General features: G+C 34.8%; 1 protein-coding gene across 9 annotated transcripts in view; it reads left to right on the plus strand.

Annotated features, from left to right (window-relative positions):
* The window catches only part of LOC145255605 (uncharacterized), a 529,950-nt gene that overhangs the window by 365,867 nt on the left and 139,059 nt on the right, over nt 1-25,024 (plus strand). The window contains exon 1 of one of the 9 annotated variants that reach the window (XM_080114092.1): nt 1,246-1,776. The exons of 7 other annotated variants lie outside the window; for them this stretch is intronic. In XM_080114092.1, the coding sequence (XP_079970218.1) occupies nt 1,611-1,776 (166 nt within the window). In that variant the 5' untranslated portion in view covers nt 1,246-1,610. Of the gene's footprint in view, nt 1-1,245; nt 1,777-25,024 lie in introns of those variants that run through there. One more of the 9 variants, XM_080114101.1, reaches the window with a different exon arrangement.

Here is a 25,024-nt window from a genome sequence, read left to right on the forward strand (position 1 = left end):
CATTATCACCACACCAGCAGAAAGGCCAGGCATATAAAATCAACAGTAAGTTCTTTGATATGACAAGGGCGCGTTTGAAATGAATATTTCTGTTTAGAGCACAATTAAAGCATGATACTTGACTTTTGCATTTTAAACTTTAATTCAAGCCATTATATATAAAAATAATTTTATAAAATCAACAGTAGGTTCTCTACAGTGCAATGTAGACTATAATGTATTGTGGACTAAGAACTGCTAGAGGCATGTGAAGCTTCTTCCCTGTGCACCGCGATGGGCCCCCAATTAGAGCAGGTAATCAATCGATTTGACTGCAAAAATAGGCGCTTTCACTGATTTCGATGACATTAAAAATATAATGCGAAACATTCGTTGATCATCATTCAATCCCGGGAAACGTCGGGTCACCATGCTAGTATATCTTTAAACCTGAAATTGGCGATCACTGCAAAAAGAAAGAAACGACGACCATCATTTTTCTTGTGCTCGTGTAACGGTTGACATTAGTTGTTTTTCGAGCCGAATAAACATTTTACATGAAGTAAAAACACTAAAAATCTATCCACCTAGGTCGAAGAGTAACTTATCTTGCCTTTGATACCATTTATTTATTATATATTTTATTTTATTTTTTTACCACTTTTTCGAATCTCTGTGGATTGTAAAATAAACCCGTTATCCAATATGACCAAAAAACCCGGCCATTTTGGATAATTGTTATTCTTTACCTAACGTTTATATATTTTAAAGTATGTGTTTTTGTTTCTCAATACAAAGTGTGTTTTTCTCAATAGATTTTAACTCAAAAAGATTCTTCATGCAATATTTCACACTAATAACAAGAAAATCAGGTGGTTGTTTAGAGTCGATAGATCGATTTTTAAAAATATGTGGTTTTAAGCAAAAACAACAATAATTGTCATGTCGAAAATAGTAATATATCCAAAAATTACAAAAATTCATCGAGCAGAACAACTGTTTTAGTAAAAAAAAAAAAAAAAAGTATGTTACTATGTTATAAAACAGTAAGCCAGCCATTAAAGTGGCGACAAAAGATAAATATGTCCCCTGTATTTGTAATATTCAAGGTGATCACATCTAGGAAAATGCAGTTTCTCCCAATTTTCCGTAAAAATTACGGGTTTGTATTACTATACACATAGATTCGAAAAATATGTCAAAAAACAAATATATAACAAATAAATGTTATCAAACGCAAGATAAGTTACTTTTCTACCTTACTGGATAAGTTTTTTAGTGTTTTTATTTAATGTAAAAAGTTTATTCAGCTCGAAAAGCACACAGTGTTTTTGTTTTACCGATGTATTGAAAACTTACAAACGGCAGCTGACTCTGTGTTAAACGCGTTAAGTTTGGGAAAATGAGTTCAAACTATACAAAATACTGTTAGGAACTCACTCAATATATGTTAGTGTGACATGAATGTTCGTAATTTTTGGATATATTACTATTTTCAGTATGACAATCAAGTTCGTAATGTTGCTTTTTGCCCCAAACGACATATTAAAAACAAAATCGATCTGCACTAGTATTTTTTTCTTTCGTAATAAACTCACGTCGCAATTTAGGCACTTTGTCAGAATAAGATAATGATTGCGACGGGTAATTCTTTTTTTCTTTTTGAATTGTTCAAAAGTTCAATTTTATTAAAGTTTAAAAAGTTAATAAGACCTTTATTTCAAGACAACAAGTGCCCCTTTAAAATAAGAATTGATTTCGGGAGAATCGAATGGGCGAGATATTTGGACGAAACCTGTAAGTACAATTGAACCCAAAGTTGCTAATCACTTAGCTTTTAGGTCTATATTGAAAGGCGCAGAAATAACAGCTGTTTTCAAAATGCAATATATTAGGTGGAGAGAGAGAGAGAGAGAGAGAGAGAGAGAGAGAGAGAGAGAGAGAGAGAGAGACACACACACACACACACACACACACACACACACACACACACACACACACACACACACACACACACACACACACACACACTCACTCACACAAACTTTTTTAAAACGCGCTCGCACACACGAACACATACACCTTTCTTTTCTTTCTATCCTCTTCTGTTTTCTTTTCTTCTATTTTTCTTTCTTTTTTTTAGGATTCAACCTAATTAAAAAAAAAAAAGACCTAATTAAAAAAAAAAAAAAAGAAAAAAAAAAGAAAGCTACGAGGAAAATCTTTCTGATATACCGACCCGTCACGAAACTGGAATGTATTATTCCATAAATTACGTTAATTGATCGATTAGCATTCATTTCTATAGAGAAAAGTCATTTCTAAATGTTTTTAAGCGATTAATGTGAAATCGTTAGCATTATGAGAATGATCTCGCAAGTTTAAATTATTGTGGACTTATCTGCCCTTGTTTTTCTTACGTCTTTTTTCATTTTTTTTTTTTCAGCAGGTTACTATCGATTGGACACTATTATCAAAAAGAAAAAAAAAAAGAAAAGCAAAAAATTCTATATTTAAATATTTGTAAAGGGTTCTCAGTTTCTAATACAAAATTCTAGTAAATCGGTCCCCCATAATGGAACCACTCGACAAGAACACGCACACCCCTCTTAAAGGATTTTTCATTTATCAATCAAACGTCAATAATATTAAAACCTTTATATATGTATTCCGTGTTGTTTTCGTTAGTTGTTTTCGCGTGCGCATTCAGTTTTTTTCACGCACGCGTAAAAAGTCAATGCGTGCGCATTGATAAAAACAAATTTGACCATTTTTTCGTAAGTCTATCTATTGTAAAACAAACCCTTAAATTCTTGTCTCACTGCCTATCTGGCAAATTCATTAAATTTTCTCATCGATTGGCTTTTGGGCCTTGTTAAGCGGTGATAATGTTAGTATATTAAAAATTTATATATTTATCTTTCCTCATTAAAAAACATCCGAATGAAAAGTTTTCGTTGGATTATGTAAAAAAAAAAAAAAAAAAAAAAACTTCGAAAAAGAAGACAAAAAAAAGGGGAAATAATTGCGAAATAATTCGTTCGATTGAAAGACGGGATGAAAAAGTTGTTTCTATTTAGCTGCCTCCCCATAAGGGCAAAGTTAGATTTAAAAATATATATATGCGCGCGCTTGCGAGTACAGAAATGGCCACCACTGATAACATAAAGAATTACATTGCTTAATATTCGGGAAATTACTTGTTTGCGGCAAATTTAAATGCGATATTCGTTTTCAGCATACCCCAAAATATGGAAAAGTCGTTTTAAAGGTGATTGTTAAGGTGAAAAGTAAGTAAAAAAAAAATTTTTCAGGCAGACCAAAAAACAAAACAAAAAAATTATCATTAGGTGGCCAGAAAGTGTGTGCTCATTTCACGTTAAATTTATATAGAAAAGTGATCCCCACTTTTTGAAAAAGTAATTTCTTCATATCACGGAAACAATTTTTCTGGCCCACTTTTAAAGGTTATATTTGTTTTCAGTATCCTCGAAAACCCTTCCAAGTCGTCATTGTAAAGGTTTCTTTTTTGAAGTTGGAAAGAATCTAGAAATTGACCGAATATATTAAGTGTAAGATCAGAACAGAGACTACACGTTGTTCCTAGCCAAATGGCCAAAAAGTTGTTATTGTAAAAAACGAAAAAGAGGAAGAATGGAAGAGAGAGAGAGAGAGAGAGAGAGAGAGAGAGAGAAAGAGAGAGAAAGAGTAGGAAAGAAAAACAGAGAGAGAAACAAAGAGAAAGAGAGATAGAAGGGGGGGGAATAAGGTGAAGAAATAAAAGAAAATTTATTATTGTAAAATAACGCTCTTCTTAACTACTCTCCTCAAAATGAGATTCTACTTTTTTAGACGATTACATGTGAACACCCTGAAAAAATTTGCGGAAAAAAATTATTTTAGAATTTAGAAAACAGACCACTCTACCACTAGTTTCACTCATTTTCGAACCATTCTAGAGTTTTTAGGGCAGTTAACCAAAATATTTTTTAATGGGAGATGAATTCTGAGCGCGTTTTGTTTGTTTACTTTTTAGACGAATATATGCCCGTCAGACTTAGAGTTAGTGGTGGTACCCCCCCCCAAAAAAAAAAACCCCAGTTAACTGCTCTAAAACATTAGAATGGCCCAGAAATGGATGGCTATTTCTAATTCATATAGTCACTCTAAATTCCAAAATAACTTTTTTTTTCTTTCCGATAAGTTTTTCAATGTTCACATATAATCGCCTTAAAACTGAGTTTATAGTTTCCCCCTTACCAAACTTTCACAGACTCGCCGTCTTATAACCACTATCAAAAATTTTCCTCATTATCTGTGCCTACATCCAAGCACAGAGTCCATGAACAAAGCCCCCCCCCCCAAAAAAAAACTGTTCACCGGTAGAACTTTGTATCACCGGTCTGTTTTCCAGCTGACTACAACACGGTCGTCTTCGCGTCCAATGTAAACAAGTTCTTGTCGAACCGTCCCCTTAAATAATTAAATTCTATCCAATTCCCATCACTACTGGTCACTATGCTATCATCCCAGTCTCACTGACCACCTTGCATTCAATAACTCTTATCCTTGAGTGGCCTTCAGGTCTTGATAAAGAGTGAACACTTGTAGAATAAAAAGTAGAATCTCATTGGGGTGGGAATGAGAGGTGGTTGAATTTGTCTAAGGATCTAAACCTGCGTATTTGCTTAAAATAATGAACACTTAAAAGGAAGGAAGAAAGGAAAGAAATAGGAAAAGAAGGGTGAAAAAAATGTAAACTTTTTTCGGGTCGGGGTGGGGGTAGGATGAAAAGTGGGCGTTAACCTTTTCGCACTTGTTTTCCTTTTGCAAAACGATCAGACTAAAAATAAAATAAAAGAAAATAAAATAAAAAGAAAATAAAAAGAAAATAAAAAAACTACGCGAATCCTGGCAAAAAAAAAAGAAAAGAAAAAAAAAGCAGACAAAACTTGATATGAATAAAAAGTGCGCGACCATTTTCCATGTGTGTGTGTGTGTATGGTTTTTTTTCTCGTGTCTACGTGACTATTTCGGTATGTTTCAGTAACCGAAAAAGTGACAACAAATCGAAAAGGTGGGCAAAAAATTCAAAAACAAATAAATATTATCAAATGCAATATAAGTTATATTGCTTTTGATAACATTTGTTTGTTTTTGAATTTTTCTTCTGGGAAATATTTTTATTTAGTGTTGTCACTTTCATTAAAACGTTCATTTGGTCCGAAAAACAAATAATGTCGAGCGTTAGGGGAGAATAAGAAAAATGGCCACGAATTGACATCTAAACATTTGAAGATTTGACTATGATTAAAAATGAAAACCACCCAGTAAATGTTATCTTGACATTTATTGGGTGGGGTTTTAAAACAGTAGTTTTGTTTTATTTTATTTAAGTCATTATCAAGACTTCAAATACTTAGGTGTTAATTCGTGGCCATTTTTTTTTTTTATTCTCGCCTAACATTCGACACTATGTGTTTTTCGAACCAAATAAACGCCAGTAAAACAACTAAAAACTTTTCCAGATAGGTAGAAGAGTAACTTATTTTACCTTTAATAATATTTATTTGTTTATGTATATGTATTGTGAAACAAACACCCAGCTGGCAAGGGTCCTCTTTGGAGATTTGATAATCGCTCAAAACTCGAAAATGAAACAAAATACTGAGAGAAACCAATCCAATAAATGTCACCGTGACAGTTATTAGATAAATTTCTATCGGTATTTTGTTTATTTTTCGAGTTTTGAGCGATTACCGAACTTCTAAAGATGACAGCCTTATGTCCATCTTATAAGCGCTCGACAATATTTGCGTGTCGTACTAAATAAATGCGTTAAGTTAAAGCTTATAAAAAAAGCTAGGTAGAAGTGTAACCTATCTTGCCTTTGGTAACATTTATTTGTTATATATTTGTTTTTTGACCATTTTTTCGTTTTATTGTCGATAGTAAAAAGAAATGCGCAAAGCTTCATATTTATAAAATTGCACGACCACTTTTTGGGTGTCTATGTGTGTGCTTTTCTCGTGTCTATGTGACTAACACATTCAAGAAATATTTTTATTTACTTTATAATTTTAATCCACCAAAATGTATTTCGGTTTTATTTTTAAACTAGCTGTACCCAGCCACGTGTTGCTGTGGCTCAGTTTGTTAGAATAGAAATACAATTAAAAAAAAAAAAATGAAAATGTATTGTAAATTTAATTAATAAATAAATATATATGTTTATTTAACGAAAAGTTGCATTCTGTTTTCTACAAAGTTATGATTTTTTTTTTCAATTGGTTTAACAACAAAAGTTGTTTTTTTTAACACACAAACACAGGCATGCATGGACTATAATAAGAACTATTAGCAACACATGTTTTTTTATGTTCTCAGTACTTGTGGATACACAATATTTTGAGACTTGTTAATGTTTATAGCAAACGGCCAGCAATTGTGACGTGCAACATACACACACACACACACAAGACAGTAATGACCTAAGCATGTAATGAATTTGACACTGTGTGATGTTATATGTCTCTTAGTGATGCCATAATATAATTTTAGTTCGGAATGTGAGAATTATCAGGGTTCAGACAATCAGAATGGGCGGAGTTTGGCGAGGGAGCTGTTATTATTTATGAATCGTAAACTGTGAATATTATGTTAGGTCTAAGTATTTATTAGCCAGTTACAGGTGATGAAACCACAGAATCTGTAGAAAGTGTAGAATTTGGTCTGGTGACGCTGGGAGTAATGATAGGACTAAATATTACAAGAGAAAAATAGGGACTCCTTCCTCTAAAGATGTTGCGATTGTGATGATGGTATTGCTTGTAGGATGCAATGTAGTATTTTATTACCACGACTGAATGTGTCCAAAATGGTGTTCGAAAACTACATGATAGTGGATAAGATGCCACATACAAATTCAATATATCTATTGTTTTTTTACTTAGGAGTAACCACTTATCAAGGCCTAGAGTCCACTCGAGGATATGGGTTAATGATTGTACAGTAGTCAATGGGAAAATATCGTAGTAATCGTTAGTAGTGAAAAGTTGGTAAATCCGATTACTTAAGGGGACAACTCATCAACAACTCACCAAGAACTTGTTTATGTTGGACTTGAAGACGACCATGTTGTAGCCAGCTGGAAAGCAGGGAAGTGAAAGAAAGTTTCCCAGGCATGCAGTTCTAAGAAGGAAACTTTGTTTATGGAATCTATGTTTAGGTTTAGGCACAGACAAAGAGTGGGGGAAATTATTAATAGTGGTTTCAGCTAGACGAGTGTTTTTTTATGAAAGTTTGGCAAGGAGGTACCATAGATTGCAGCTCAGATGAGCACTTGCCGTGAAAATAAAGATAGAGCAGAGAAGCTCGCAACGTCTTTTCTGTGGGAAAGAGGTTTCAGGGAAGAGAAAGAGTATTGCTTACTAGGCTACGAAGTCTATTTTGAACTTTGTCAAGGCAGAATAAGCTGCTTCTAGCAGCTCCTGCCCAGATATGGCAACAGTACTCCATCTTTGGGCCTACTTGACTCTTATACAAGTATAGACTTGCATCGGCAGTGAGATATCTACTGAAGCAGTAAAACAATAAAAGGCAAAAAAAAAAGGAAAAATACTGGAATGTGGAAGAAATTTTTTTGTGTTGATTTTTTTATATTATGTATTAAATTTACTCCAATCAAGAGTTGGTATATAAAAACAACATTTGCTGCTGCTGCTATATCTACGCATACCGTCGTTTAAAATAGTAATTATTGTTGAATACTTTTAATTATGTAATTGTTACTTATTTCAGTTGATCTCTGTTTATCAGAAAAAAAAATTGTTTTTGTCACGATTCGTTTATTTTTCAATTTTCTCTAAAAACGGTTCATTAGTTTTGCACAAAATCCTGCGTCAGCGCAGAAAAACAGACTGATCCAGATGTTGCAGAAAATTCCTGGTTTGTCCTCCAAGCAACTAGAAAGAAAATAGCCTGAATTTGAAATTTTTATTTTTGCAAATAAAGGGTGATCCATAAAAATGTCACTTGTGAAATTTATATAAATAAAACAATAGATGTAGGTATGAGTGTGTGGGTGTGTGTGTGTGTGTGTCTGTGTGTATAAATATTTAACCGATGAACTCTTAAACTACTGATCACATAACACTGAGATTAATAGGAAATAGTAATCATATACCAAGGATGGTTTATAACAAATAAAATCTTTGTTTGGATGGATGAATAACGCGTACAGAAATATGTTGGCAAATTAGAATTTAAAATGTTTGTTTCAATTTGCTGGCATATTTCTATTACTTTTGCGCATGCGCAAATTCATTCATAGTTGTTTAATTTTTAGTTTTTCTTATCCTTTTGTTGCGGTAGCTCAAACAATAGAGAACACAATTGGAACTCTAAATGTTCTGGTTTTGATTCTAGCTGACGTCATCCAAGTCATTAAAAAAAAAAGAAAAGTCTTTTGAAATCAGTACTATATACTAGGTACAATATAATATTCAATAGAAAATCGGCTCTACAATAATAAATACGAAATTTGCATGAATTAAAACATATTTAAGCATATTTTATGACCTGGCAAGGCCATTCCCCCCCCCTGCTAGTCATCAATAAAAATCAAAATCCTTCAATAAAATTCCATACAAAAGACTTCACTCTATGCCTGACTCGTTCCCAAAAGCAATCAAACTTTGTTAATTCCTTTATTTATTCATTTATTTCTGAACTCTTATCCTCATCTTTATAATTGTTGTTTTACAATGTTTCGGCCAACCATTCCTCTCGCCTTCTTCAGGTGGTTAACCGTGATGCGATAGGAATGCTGAGTCTCTTAACTGCATCCTCAATAATTACTGCCTTCCATAGTTGTTGTTGTCTCACAATATTTGGGCCAACTAATCAATTGGCCTGCTTTAGGTAGGATTGAAACCGCTATCTTCAGACAATTCTCACCTGAAACCACAGAAATTCAACGCCTCTATCCACTGTGTCACAGGCTCCGAAAGGCGAACAATGTTGGATTTGTTGGTTTTATAAATCCAAGTTTTCATTCTTATCTGCTCTTTCATCATCGGGTCTGTATAGAAAGGTATTATATCTTTTTTTTATTGGAATTCTTTGAGATGAGTAATTTGTATACAAACTACCTATCTCAAAGGATTCCAATAAAAAATAATACATTTGTTGATTCCATTGATCATTTTCAATCCTCTCATAATATTCTTCATCATTCAAGTAACAACCCATGAATCTCATTAACACCTTCATGTTCATTCTTTCTGTTCGAATATCTAAAAACTTTACATTTTTTTTTATCAAATTTCAATTTGCATGCATAGGGTGATCCCGAAAAACATGTCAGCTAAAAATCGTTTATTAAATTCACAACAATAATTATAAAATATAAATAATTATTTTTCTTAGTTTTATATACCTGCACATACTAGGCAATCAATGCTGGTCGAAGGATTCGAGAAGTCAGTATTTCATGTGACAGAATAAAACATGGAGGATTTTAAATATGTAATCCTGGAGCTTTTTAAGCATCAACGAAATAAACAACTCGAACAGAACGAGTATCTTGAAATAAAATTGAAACAGAAAGAGCAGAGCCATCCATAAGAATCTCAGGATGAAAAGGGACACACCTACGATTGAAAGACACCAGCTAGATCTTAACTGGATTAAACGAAACTTGTGAGGACGGTTTATGACAGTTAAACTGATGATGATGATGATGACGACGATGACGGTGATGATGATGATGACGACGATAATGATGATGCAGATGCAGATAACAATGATGATGATGAAGATGATGATGATGGCGATGATGATGATGACGATGACGATAATGAAGATGCAGATAACAATGACGATGATCAAGATGACAATGACAATGATGATGATGACGATGATAAACATGATGATGATAATGACGAAGATGACAATGATGATGATGATAACGATGATGATGATGATGACGATGATGATGATAACAATGATGGTGATGATGATGATGGCGACAATGACAATGATGATAATGATGACGATGATGATGTTGATGGTGATGATGATGATGGCAATGATGCTGCTGTTGCTGACGATAATGATGATGATAATGATGACGATGATGATAATAATGATGACGATGATGATGATGATGATTATGATGATAACGATGATAATGATGACAATAATAATGATGATGATGATTCACTAAAATTAGTTATTTGCATGAATAATGTCTCATCGCCAAAGGGAAAAGCAATGTTTGTTTTTATTAGTGTCAGCGATGTTCTAAAAGATTTTCCTGCAGTTTAACTACCAACTACACTGCTCAGCTGCTATGATCATGACTACCACGATTTAGTGCTCCTACAAATATTCCAGTGGTTTCTAGTAGGAACATCTGTGTGGGTTCACTGCACAGGCATAGACCATGATCGTCATTTGTCTTTGTCTGAAGTCGATGTTCAATTCCAACACTGGTCGCCATGTCAATTATGTGATTTCGGTCCCTCCAAATTAAATTACAACTCAAGTCTAAAACAAGAACGTTACAATGCTACTTTTTTTCTTCTATTGAATAACCAAATGAAATTCTGGGTAGTCAAACCCCAAATCAGATATATTTTCCATTTCTTGGATGGTCCTTCTCTCAGACTAATAGTGTTACAATGATAATTCTTTTCATCTGCTGAACCACAGGCCTGCAGACCAAAACTTTTAGATCAACCAACTCAAAACCAATCCAAAACCAATCCAACCAATCACAATTCTTCAACTTAAGCCCCATAAGCCCATTTTTTTGTGGAATGCACACAACCCCCCCCCCCCAAAAAAAAAAAAAAACAAGTGATCACCTCTGTCCCTTCTGCTGGAATAGATACAGACATCACTTGGATCACTTCAGAGAGACCACTTGAGCCAATCAGCTGGCAATCAATGGACATAAAAATCTGACTAAGTAGAACATCCTGTATCTAATTCCTAATTACCCCAAGTAGTTTCATCTCTCAGCATAAACTCCCTCCACACTCCCTTATGTTTAGAAAGACAATAACTTTTCGAAGTGGAGAAATAATATTCTGGGTGGTAAAGCCCTAAACAAGATATACTTCCCATTTCTTGGACGGTTCCTCCTCTCTCAGTTAAATGGTGTTATGATGATAATTCTTTTCTTCCACTAAACAACAGGCCTGCAAATTAAACTCTTAGCCAGACCAAAGCAATACAGAGTTATTCAGCTTAGCCTCATACGAGGTACCTTCAATAAATTTCCAGGCTTTTTTTGTATGGCCACTTTTACTGATAGTATACACATGGAACTCTAGTCTCCTTCAAAGTAATCTCCTCCAGCTGCAAGGCACTTGTTGTACTGTTCCAACAATTTCTGGAAGGCCACATAGAAGTCCTCTTGCGTGAATGTATCAATGATCCTCATCACAGCCTCTTTCACCTCCTCAATTATCTCATAACAACAACCTCTAAGGTTTTCCTTGAGTTTAGGGAATAGTCAAAAGTCACAGGGAGCAAGGTCTGGTATATAGGGAGGGTGAGGAACTGTCTTGATGCCCATCTTGGTCAAATAGTCTGTGACAACGATGGAGCACCCTTGGGACTAACTTTGCACAAATTTTCCATATCTTCAGTTCCTTGTGAATAATTGTGTGTACAGTTCCCACACTGACATCAAACTGTGCACTTATTGCCTCTATAGACACACGACGGTCCTTATCCATGAAATTCTTTATTTGGTCAATCAACTCTGGTGTTCTGACTTCCTTACTCCTCCCACACCTCCCATCATTGCTCACAGACTTTCTATCTTCCTTCAATCTCTTATGCCACTAAAAAAAAACTTATGCTCAATTCATGCAAGATGGTCCAAAAGCTGTCTGAAGCATTCCATACATTTCTATGGCATTTTTTCCAAGTTTAAAACAGACTTTTATTGCATATCGTTCTTCTAAAATATCCTCACATCCAGATTGCATTTTTGAAATTCACCAGCTGTGACAATCAGGCTTTAGTAGGGTGTATTCCAATTCCTGCTGTAGCTGTTCCATTGAACCTGAAGTCATAAAAAATTGGTTAGTCATCTCATAGTATGTAAAGCAATAACATACAGAATTTTCAAGAGTCTATGACAATTTTAAATGCCTTTATAAAAAAAAAAGTCTGGAAACTTATTGAAAGCATCTTGTAAGTCCATCTATCTATGAGATTTGTGAGACGTACAGAAAAGCAAATTAGCATGTTTTTCGGAATTTTTGTTATTGTTACTCTTGTTCGCCCTAAACAAAATTTATCGCAGCTTGAATTTGGAACGGCATCTACACGGAACTATGTAAGGCGATGAGCAAGATGGCTGCTCAGATTACATGTCAGTAAAGTCAGGGAAGCAAGAAACAGGGAAGGAATTCCAAAGTCTAGCAGTATGTGGGAAGAAGCTATTAAAGTAGAAGGCTTTCCACCATCTAGGGACGTATATGGTGAAGGGGTGCACTTTTGCTGCTAGACAGGTTTATTGGGGGTATGTATGTTAAAGGGGGTACAAGTACAATGAGCTTGTCAGAGCATATTCCATTAAAATACTTTTAAAACAATACATACTGGGGTGATGGGACAGAGGTTTGAGCTTGGTTGATATAACCTCTGACCTTCTTCAGTTGTATCTTGTTAAACTCAGGAATCTTTCTATTGAACTTCGGAATCTGCATGGAAGTTCAAATGGAATCGTTTATTTAATCCATGAGGGTAGCATGTTCTTGTTCTGTCAGCCATGACTGAGTAGAAGTCCTAAGTAATTCACAGTTGTATTTTTGAGTGTCGCCCACACTGAGAATTGAACCAGAGGCATGTAACTTACAACAGAATTTTACCAAGTACTTTATCCACTACGCTGCGGGTCCTTGCAAGGCTCTGTTAAAAATTCTGTGCATATTTCTGCGTTCGACTGAAAGATTTTTGAATTTAACAATATACATCTGAAGAAGGAGGTTACTTCGGCCGAACCGTTGTGAAAATAACACTCAAAATGAGACCGTGAGTCCAAAGAAAACAAATAATACGAATCATAGGATTTAGTTGAATATCTATATATAATAATGTGTTAAGGCATTTCATATTCATACGTACATTATCACCTTTCACACATGTTTTTAAAAATGAGGTTGTCTGATCAGCAAAAAGAAAAAGTATTGATTAGTAATCAATCTGATACGGTTTAGATTAAAAATATATTGATGGTTATAGTTAGCTAATGTACTTACTGATTTTCCGCAGAGTGCTATCAGAAACGGTAACAAGGTAAATCAGTTTCTTCACTTTTATTATGTATTGGATACTTTTTTTTTTAATGATGTTTGAAATTTTGTAATTTTGATTTTAATAATTTTATTTTTATACTTTCCTAAGCATATATTTATTATCTAAAATTCAATTAAAAACCTTTTATTTTTAAAATAAAAAATAATATTTTTAAAAAATTATTTTGTAAACATATATTTCCTATAAAATTTCAAATAAAATAAGACTTCTATTTTTCTAATTTTGTTATTAAAAGTGCAAATATAGACTGATTGTGTTATTTTTATGTGCATAATTTTGTTCATTTTTATTGTTTACTTTTCAATAATGTCGTTTTCTAGCAGTGTCAAAAAACGCCATTAAAAATGTGTGATAAAAAATTGAATAATTCCACCTCCTATCTTTCGAAGCTTGAAAAATGTAATTTAACCCCTAATATTTTCAATTAAAGGAACCAAAACTAATTTAAAAAAAAATAACAGGTTTAATAGCAAATTATGCAATATTTGTTTTTTTAAATCGGTTTCCTTTAAAAAAGATTTAAAGAAAATCAACAAATTTTAACTTACTTTGATAAAATATATGTATATATAAATTCCAAAAAATCACTTACCTATAAAAAATACTAATCAATGGGTACTTCTATTCTTCATTGTTAAGAATTTATCCATATTTATATTTTATATTCCATGTCCTTTTTAAATAAAATACTTTTTTAAGCGAGTATTAAAAAATACCGCCACTTCAGCTCATCACAAATGGGAAAAAGGAGAGATAATCATCTCCCTTTCTTAGAGTTATGAACTATGATGGCCTGTAAGCGACAGAATTAATGTCTCTTTCTGTTGCTGGCTGTAAACAAAAGTTAGTAAATATGGGCGACCGTAGATGAAAAATAGTCCCATTTCACTTATCAGTTTTTGCCGATAAAAAAAAAAAGTCAAGCGATTTTTTTATTTTTATTAAATTCTTTTAAAGAAAAACATGAGTTTTTGATTTAATATATTTTATTTCTTTTTTATGGAGTGAATTTTTTTTTCATTATCTAAAAAACAACATTGAATGAAATAAAAATAGTTGTCATAATTAAACGAAACTTTCTGTGCAATATAACAAGATTATAAGGTTTCATTTAAAAAAAATTCAACGTGGTTTTTAAAAAAGAAAGATTTTAAACTTTGGACTTTATGGGTAAATTTGCAAATAACTGTTCTTTTTTTTAATTAGCTTATTTGATTTATCGATCTTTTATCTTCAATTTGTGATATATAAATTTGAGGTGAAGAAATCAATTATTTTCATTTTAATAGATATTTCAAAATGGGTGGAGGGGATTTAAAAAAAAACCTTGTCTAGAATATTATATTCAGTTTATTGGAAAGAGCATAAAATTTCACATTGAACCTGAAAATATCGTAAAAATTGAACCAATAGAAAAATTTTGATAGATTTTTAAAGTTTAAAAATTGAAAAAAATTTAACTCATAAAATTCAATTGATTTCATTATGTAAAAAAAATGGCTGCATGAAGGCCCGCAGGCACTTTGTAAACACTGTTTTTGTTTTTTTTTTAAATAAAAAATAATAATTCTATTATTTTTTAAACAACTTTAATAGTTTATTTTGGAAGTATATTCCATAAAGAAAATAAACAACCCACTTTAAAAAGAGAAATTACGAGTTTTTTTTTAAATATTTTATTTGCAGTTTTGCGTTGGGGGTGTCAAAAATTCCCAAAAAATTCTGACACACCCACCTTTTCTTATATTTTATTTCAGTAAATCGTTTCACAATAGAAATACTGAAGAACAATAAAAATGAAGGAACTGATTTGCCTTGTCACCGCTTCCGGTAGTGCTCTGCAGAAAATTAGAAAGTACATGAACTGACTATAGCCATTTTGAGTTTAATCATTTTCGAATGAATTGTTCCAAAATAAAATTATGTTGTCTCATCGACTAAAACAGAATACTTTTTATACGAATATATTTCAAAATTTGAGGAAATAATGAGTTAATCTAATTCCCTCCTCCATAAAGAAGAAAAAAAACGACTTTGCTCATTTTAAAATGAATTGTTCCAAGATCAAATTATATCGTTCTGTCGACTGAAATTTTAAACAAACTACATTTTAAAAACTGACATTTGTTTTAATTTAAAGAATAATTAACAGTTATTTTTTTACAGTAAGAACGTAGAGAATGTTCGTTGTTTTTTAGAAGAATTAAATTGCTACAATTTGAAATAAATGATGAAAAGACATTCGTTTGGATTTGAAGAATATTTAACTGATAATCACAATTATTTTACAAAAGATGAAAGAGACATTTTTTTTTTCGTAATTCACCATAATCAACATTTATTTTTTTCAAAACAAGTATCATTATTAACAGCAAATTATATAAATTTATGCATAACGCATCGTGGAATTTCCACGGAATGCAACTAGTATATTTTAATCTTCCTAAGGGGAGATAAATGTGGTGCAAAATTGTTTTCTTTGTGAGATTCATTTTATAAACACATAGAATATACTGTTAAGTCTGCTGCAAAGAAAGTGAGCTCCATCTACCAGGATAGAACACTACTCAGGCCTACCAGCATCCTATACCTCTACAAATCCATGATGCGCATGCATGGAGTATTGTTGGCACATTTGGGCTGGTGCATCAACTCCCTGCAAAACAGGTTTCGTACAGTTTGCCGAGCTCCAGTTCATGTCACATTGTCACTGTGTTGCATCACCGTGTATGATATACACGGAATGTGCCCCAACAAACTTACTGCAGAGCACCTGATACCTCCGTTCAGTCTCGAAAGACAAAGGATACTCCCTGTAATGGCAGCTATGCATGTAATTGTGAGGTAAGGGTTGTGCAATTCCAAACCACACCTCTCCTGAATCAGCATTGCTTGAGTCCAGTGGCAAGGAAGAGTCCAGCGGAGAGCACTACAGCACCTGGAAGTCCCAAATGGTCACCCATTTAGTACTAGCCAGGTTCAACGTTGCTTAACTTTGATGATCCAGCAGGAACTGGTATGTCAGCGTGATTATGCCATATATGCAGACCACCTACTTCTATCAAATTACGTTTTCAGTACACTTGACCTGGATTTTTGTTTTTTTTAACATGCATCAAGATTCTAACAATAAAAATACCATACAAAGTTCGTCGGAGCACATTCCATTAAAGTACTTGTAAAACAAGCGCAATGATGCAGCATTGCAACGATAGGACAGGAGTTGCAGGGTAGAAATACTTTTGTTGCACTCTGCCCAAAAGGGAGGGGTTAGTGCTTGGTGCCCCAGCCCAGATGTGGTCACAATAGTCCATGCATGAACGACACTCTCCCCTTTGCTAGAGAATCCAAATTAGAATCAGACTACCAAGCCTTTATGTGCTTTGAACCAAACTTGCAACGAAGTATTAGTTACTTATCTTGCTCTCAACCTCGACCCAAGACTGTACCCTAATAAACCATGTCTCTGTGAAGTGTCGGCAAGACGATGTATATTTGGAAAACACACTCGTTACCGGGAATGTCTTGTTTAAGTAGCCTGCTCTTGCCTCTCATGCAAGCGAGTGAGTCTACTTCTATATGGGTGCGACGCCAAGACCACCCCGGTCTTGTAACTGGACGTCTTGGGTTCGATTCCACCTCTACAGTCACCAACAGCATAAATTCAGCACGCTCCCTAGATAGTAGCACTCAAGTGCATGTGTTCAGTGATTTTGATATCCACCACAGTAATTGGATTGGTTTCTCTAGTTACACAGATGCAGCTGGCAGCATCATGTATAGCTTTTCTATATCCCGCTTACTGACCAAGACTATCAAATTCCAGATCCATTTCCCAGATTGACAAGATCAGCAAGCCTCACATCTAAGCCTATTTCTGACCATGGTTCCCGAGGATTGTGTAACAAATGCCCATAACCAACTTGGGAATGCTAATCATGCTGTGATATTGATAGACATCACCTTAAACTCTTGACCTCAAGTTGAAGAGCCATTGCTCGAAACGGTAAGGTACTTCAAGAAGGCTGACTGGGAAGCCATCAGGGATCACATCAGATATGCTTGATGGAGCAGTATCTCTTCTCTTCCTGTAGAACTGTGTCCAACTGAGGCTACTGATGGTTCGAAACAGCAACTGAAGCACATGTTCCTTCACGGACGTTTTATAGCAAACCTCACTCTTCACAATGGTTCACTTCTATTTGTGCAGCTGCCATTGCTCAAAAGCAGCATTTATTGATCGAAATAAGCACCATCAGAATCAACACACTTTTGACAACACAAAACAAGTGTGTTTTTATGCCAGTAACCTTCTGCTTCTGGTGGTGATGAAGCTGCTGAAGGCATTTTTGATAACATTTAGGTTTCTGAAGACTCTTACACATAAAAAGTTGTCAAAATGCTTGAAAACATAGGAGTCGGTAGGTGAGAGGTCTGGAGAGTATGGCGGATGAGGCAGAGTTTCGTAGCCCAATTCATTCAACTTCTGCAGGGTCGGTTTAGCAATGTGTAGTCGGGCATTGTGTTTGTTGATAGTACTTCCCTGCCGTAACAGTTTCATCTGCATAAAAGAAACTGTAATGGATGAGACCGGTCGCAGACCACCAAATAGTCAGTGTGACCTTCTTTTGGTGCAACTTTAGCTTCGAGAAGTGGAGCTTTGTTGGCGTTTAATCACTGAGCTGAGCATAGCTGGTTGTCGTAAAGATCCCTACTTTTCATTGCAAGTCAAAACTCGATCGAGAAACGGATCATTCTTGTTGCGTAAAAGGAAAGATGGCACTTCATAATGGCATTTCTTTTGGTTGGCGTTCAATTTGTGAGGCACTCGTTTATCAAGTTTTTTGTCCGTCCAAGTGGTCTCTCTCAAGTGGTTGGAAATCGTTGTATATGCTACGTCTAATTCAGAAGCAAGTTCTCAAACAGTTGTGCACGGATTGACTTCGACTAAGGTTCTTGATTGATTGTTGTCAACATCCGATGGCCGACCACTGTGCTCATCATCTTCAAGATTTTTGTTGCTATTTCTTCAACCACCATTGTGCTGTGTGTTCAGTAGTGGTTCCTGGGCCAAATGCTTTGTTGATATTGCAAGTTGTTTCAGCAGCTTTTCGACCTAGCTTGAATTAAAATAAGAAAATTGTGTGAATTTGCTTTTTTTCCATCTTGTATTCAACGTTCTGAAAAAAATAATTGTTATAAATTGATTGTAATTTAAACGATTGTAATTTAAACGATTAGATAAAGCAAAAAACGCTCTTTAAAATGATATATAAAGTAAAGGTATTATAAGGAAAACTTATTTGAAAATACATCATTTGAAATCAGAATTAAAAATTCTGAAAGAACTTTCTTCTCAACCTAATACCACACACTAGATAAAGTAAGAGAGTTTAAGGCAAGGCCTTTGACAGGGTGTGACACAAGGGTCTTCTCATTAAAATTAAATCGTACGGTATTACTGGACGTATATTAATATATAATAATTAATATATAATTGAATCCTCCTTAGGCAGATTGTCATCGATAGCCGTATGTCAAAACATGATATAAATGTGAATGTGCTGCAAGGGTCAATCTTTATTATTCTTGATATTCATAAATGACCTCCCTGGTAAAATTATCTCCGAGATAGGTATATTTGCTGATGACACCATGCTCTATAGCAGACATGAGGGAAAAACAAATGAACATATATCTAAGGAAATGGCTGAAACCTTATGAGGAAGACTTCCGGTTTGTAGTGGAATTGGCTGTAAATAGATGGTAACATTTGATGCTAAGACTAAGCTTCTTTCCTTTAACAATTATAAAAACATTCTCAACCACTGATTACCATGATTAGTAATATGCTACACGAAAGTTCTTTGTTCTAACTCCTTAGCTTAACATTTAACATTCAAAAGCAACATGAATTGGAGCAAATACATTGAGGACATTGCCAAGGTTGCTGCAAAGAATGTGTGTTCTCTCCATCATACTAGAAAGTTGTTCACACTTGAGAACATCCTATATCTCTACAAGACCACCATTCGTCCATGCATTAAGTATTGCTGCTATATCTGGACTTGTGCATATCTGCCACTGCTCTCTCGCTCTTAGACAAGGTTCAAAAAAGAGTTGCCAAGCAAATATGTCCTGCACAGTTAACCAAACTCCAACCCCTGTCCCATCACCACAATATTGTATCTCTGTGCCTGTTTTACAAGTATTTTAATGGTATATGCTCTGACTGACAAACTCAAGGCACTTGTACTCCCTCAACATAAATATACCTGACAAGCTCGACAAGCAACGAAATCCCACCCCTTTACTGTAGAGATCCCTAGATGTCAGAAATCCTTCTACTTTAATAGTTTCTTCCCATAAACTGATAAACTTTGGAATTCCCTTCAGGGTCCCTGCTTCCCGGACTGTACTGACATGCAGAAGTTCAAGTGTGGAGTGAACAGGTATCTTGCTGTTCAACTCCCTACATAGTATCCCAATCGAATTGGTCCCACATAGTTGCACCTTATATCGAAGTGGTGCTGTGCCTTAAGGGTGAATGTATGAGAGAAAATCTATCAGAATGTCTGTCCTGGGATGGGTATTATATAGTTTTATTCCATATCATTCAAATAGTTTCCAACAAGGGTTAAATTTTTAACAGAATCTCAAGAGACCATTGAAAATTTTCTTTCGATTTCATCTGGGGTCACTAGATTCAATTAGGTCCATAAAATAATTGAAATATATGTCCCATCGACGAAATGTTGCATCTCTCTGCCTTTCCTACAAATACTTTAATGGTGAATGCTCTGACGAACTACAAGCACTTGTACCTCCTTGACGTGACTACCCCCGACAAACCCGACAAACCCGACAAGCAACCCACCCCTTTACAGTAGAGATCCCTAGGTTTAAGAAAGCCTTTTACTTCAATAGTTTCTTCCCCAGAACTGCAAGTCTTTGGAACTCCCTTCCGGGATTCTGCTTGCCCAACTGCACTGATATGCAGAAGTTCAAGTGTAATGTTAACAAATATCTTTCTACTCATCGCCATTCATAATTACCCCGCTAATTAAGTCCCTGATAGTAGCCCCCTGCTTCAAAGTGGCACTGTGCCTTGTTTGGGGTGAAAATTGAATTTAAAAAAAAAAAATTTAAAAAAATCAGTCTGGCAGAGGCTGGATCATTTTTGAGTAGGCCATGTAGGGCTGAGTTATGGTTCTTTGCAGGTCAACCCTCCCAAGCTTTACCTTCTTTAAGGTTAGTTTATTGCTAATCGTCCAAGGCGCCTCTACTGAGGTATACCGACAGGTTACTCAGTCTGTTTTTGATGGGCAGAGTGCACACGGTTCGTGCGCTAGTTTTTCAATTCTCATCTCTTGACTTTGTGTTACATCTTTTTGTCGTGGGACGAGGGGTTAATACTTAGCTACTGTTGTGATTTAGATACTATTTTCATACTACTCATGCAGAATACGGACCTTGCTGCAATAGTCACGTTATCATTTAGAAACCCATTTTTTAACATATAGTTAGGATGGGCTTTTTTTTATTTAGCTATTCTGTACTTTCATCTAACAGTTTAATAAATAATAAAAAAGACGTATTATTTGGATTTTCCGAACTACTTAAGTGTCATTTTCACAATTTTTTAGTCGATGTCACCTTCGACCTTCTTCAGGTGTAACTTTCTTTTTTTTTTGTTAATATAAATCGCCTAACATTTAATTCTTTTTAAAGTTTGTTAAGATGACCGCCATCAACTGTTCTCCATAATTCTCACTTTAATCATTGCAATAGAGTTATTTTTGGAAGAAGAAGAAGAAGAAGAAGAAGAAGAAGAAGAAGAAGAACAACAACAACAACAACAACAACAACAACAACTTTAACTTATTAACCTCGATCATAATAAAAGATTGGGAAAAGTTATTTAGCAAAACTTTAAGCAAAACTTTTCATTTTGGTAAAAAAAAAAAAAAAAAAAAAATTGGGATCTTGTAAATCTAAACGACCCTCATCACTTTCGGGTCATTTAGATTTTACCTGGGAAACTTTAGCATCTGTTATGTTTGCGTTTAATCGTAACCGAGTTGAGGGTTAGTGTTGAGGTTAAGGTTAGTGTTGTTGCAGCAATTACTGAAATAGTAGATTAGCTTATTTCGATATTTGGCTATTTATGTCTCTATGCCAAAGCCAGTGTATAGCGGCCATTCTCTCTCTCTCTCTCTCTCTCTCTCTCTCTCTCTCTCTCTCTCTCTCTACACACACACACATAGAGATAGATAGATAGATAGATAGGGGGAGAGAATAAGAAAGCGAGATGATATAAATTATACAGTGACGAAAGATCTACGAACGTCCGAAGAGAGAGAGAGAGAGAGAGAGAGAGAGAGAGAGAGAGAGAGAGAAAGAGAGAGAGATGGCGGATTGAGAGGTACAAGATGCATTATTGAGTAGGTAAAGAGAAAGAAATCATTACATTTTTCAATTCCGAGAGAGTTGGATTGTGTGAGTGTGTGAGCGCGTGTGTGTGTGTGTGTGTGTGTGTGAGAGAGAGAGAGAGAGAGAGAGAGAGAGAGAGAGAGAGAGAGAGAGAGAGATGAAGATAGCGAAGGGGAGAGGAAAAGAGGGGGGAGGACAAAGGGGAGTTGCTGAAGTGAAAGAAAAACAAACAAAAATAATTAAGAAGAAGAAAAAACAAACAAAAAAAGATTAAACCATTTCTTCCTAAACAGGTTGTTGTTTTCAGGCAGACGATTGTGTGTGTGTGTGTGTGTGTGTGTGTGTAAGTACGCGCACGTACCTGTTTGCTAGTGTGCATACGTGTATGCATTGTAACATGTGTGCGCGTATCTATTGTCGGTGTCCGTGTGTGTGCGTTGAACTATGTACGCGGCATTCCTGATTGGCTGTTTTGTGGGTTATTGAATAGTAAAAGGAGGCCCGTTGGAACAAAAAAAAAAAAAAAAAAAAAAAAAATGGCTCGTTTCTTCTTTTTCTCTTTCTGAGCTACAGTTAAATTTGCGGGTGTTAAATTAACACACCCGCCTCGCCTCACCTCGTGTGTTCACCCGGTAAATGTGTGTGTGTATGTGTGTGTATACTCATTACGTAATCCCGTGTATATATACGTGTGTGAGTGCGCGCACCTATATGTCTGCCTACAATAATAGTAGCATTATTCGGTGTTTATTTAAAATTAAACCTATTTAAAAAAAAAAAATACTAAAATTCTTTAGGATGGACGTACGTACCCCCATCACGGAATGAAGATGTCATATCCCAAAAATTACGTAGTTTTTTGTATAGAAAATCATTTTTTTATTTTTTTTTATTTTTTTTATTTTAGCGATTTTAATAGTATGGCATCCGTTACAAGGCTGGTTTTGATCTCGATAGTTCGAATTGAGTTGTTTCTCCCTTATTTATAAAACATGGCGGATGAAAACACTACGCCTCGCTTAGTCATAAAATTTGATTTGCTTAAAAAAAAAAAAATCCAAACAAAAAAAAAAAACAAAACAAAACTATTTTATCAGTTTACATGATTTTTGACATCTGACATCTTCGTTCCGTGACGGATCGTATATGGAGTTAGATTTTTCTGTCGTTCTTTTGTTTTCAATTTTAAATAAGCATTCATTAGACTTTACTTGTTAAAATGGAAACAAATATATACATGTAAGCATAATATTGATGTAATACTACTAAAGATATGGTCACCACTTATTAAGGCTAAAAGCCACTTAAGCATAGGTTTTAAATGAGATGGAATGATTGTCTGGGCCAAATTCGATGAGGCGGTTTATATAAAAAAATTGTTTACATCGGATTTAAAGGCGACCATGTTGTAGTCTGCAGTGTAACTATTACCACTGCCACCACCACCACCACCACTACTACTACTACTACTACTAGTAATACTAAACCAAATACTTAACTATTATTACTACTAGCAAACTGCTACTAATACTACTATATGACAGCTAACTACTACTACTAAACTAAACTACTAAATTATATCTAATATTACTAATACTATTCTACGACTTAAATAACTATTAACTATTAAAAATAAACTAATAACTACTACTACTACTACTACTACTACTACTAAATCAACTAATTACAGTTGCTACTACTAAACTAACTACTACTACTACCATATAATTAACTACTAAATTAATTACATCGACTACTACTATTATTACTATTAAACTAACTTCTACAGAAAATTGCCCTAAAGTATTGATCAAGTTCTATGTTTGGTCAGGAAAAGGGGAATCCTTCTAAACTAAAGCAATTTGTTTTTTGTCCCAATCCAAAATGTCTCTTTCTTTAGAGATGTTGGGGTGGAGGGCACCTTGTGTCTAACTTTGCTCGCGTTGTGGCGACGGGATGGTTGTAGGCCAAATGGGGACTTTTGTTGCCTGATGACACAATGAATTTTTCAAAGTGACATAAGTACTTCAGGTTGATTCCTATTCCAGTCACGTAAATTGTTCAGGGTTTCGGCATTTACACCCAATTTTTACAGGGTGGGACATAAATACTGTTTCAAAATAAAACTCAGATTTATCCCAACAAAATAAATTATTACAAAACCCAATTCCAGAAAATGATTAGCAAATATCGAAGGAACAATATGGATATAAGTTTTATTCAAAATGTTTCCCCTGAGCCTTCACTACACTACAAAGTCTTTTGAGGAATCATCTATAGCCGCACGCACAACATCTAAGGATATTTTCTCCCAGAATTTGTTCAATTTTATCTTAAAAGCTTCAATATTTTGACAAGGAGTAGAGCAAGCTTCACTCTCCAGGATTGACCGCAAAGAATAATCAAGAACGTTGAGATCAGGTGATGAGGAAGGCCATTCTTCTTTGCTGATCCAGGATAGACAGTTGCCTCTACACAACTGCTGTGTTACATGAATAGCGTGATTTGTCACACCATCTTGTAGAGTTCAAACTTTATCGCTGTGAACAGAATTACACCATGGGGTCAGTGCAACTTTGAGAAATGTCCTCAAGGTAACGTTCTTTGCTAATCTTGACCCCTTGAGGTAGAAAACAAGTGGAGATTTCCCTCTCTCAGAAATGGCTGCAAAGACCATCACTGACGATGGTTTCTGCATTCTGAAAACCTTATCAGGTGTTGCCTCACGACTTCTTGCAAGGAATCTACCATTTTGATAATTGTGGGACTGTTGAAGTGAGAATAACTTTTCATCTGCAGAAATAATGTTACTGAGCATGCCATTTCGGATACGGTTAAACTAGAGTCGACTTCTGATAAAGCTCTTTGCAATTGTGGGTGCAGAGAGAAGCTGCCGTGTTTTGGAGCTTATAGCCTTCGCATAGTTTTGATGATGTTTGTGCTTCCCTTGTCACATGTCTCATAGATTTTTTTGAATTTCACCTGATTTTTTTCCCTAACATTTTTGATCAGTTTAGGTGGTTCTGGAGGTGCAGAGATGGCCTAATCATTGTTTATCTTTGCTCAACAAAGTTTCCAGATAACGATCAATCGTCCTTTTTATGAACATTCTGCTGATTTTGAGGTTTTTCTCTTACTTGAATATTTCTGGTGGACGCAGGTCCTTCTCATGCTCCTCTATGATGAATCTTCTCTACAATTTAGCAGGCATTGTTAAAAATTAGTATCTTTTGTTTCTGAAAAAGAAGAAAGCATATAGTATATCATCATA

This window comes from Euprymna scolopes, chromosome 31, assembly GCF_053919585.1.
Source record: "Euprymna scolopes isolate OS-2025 chromosome 31, ASM5391958v1, whole genome shotgun sequence".
NCBI lineage: Eukaryota > Metazoa > Mollusca > Cephalopoda > Sepiida > Sepiolidae > Euprymna > Euprymna scolopes.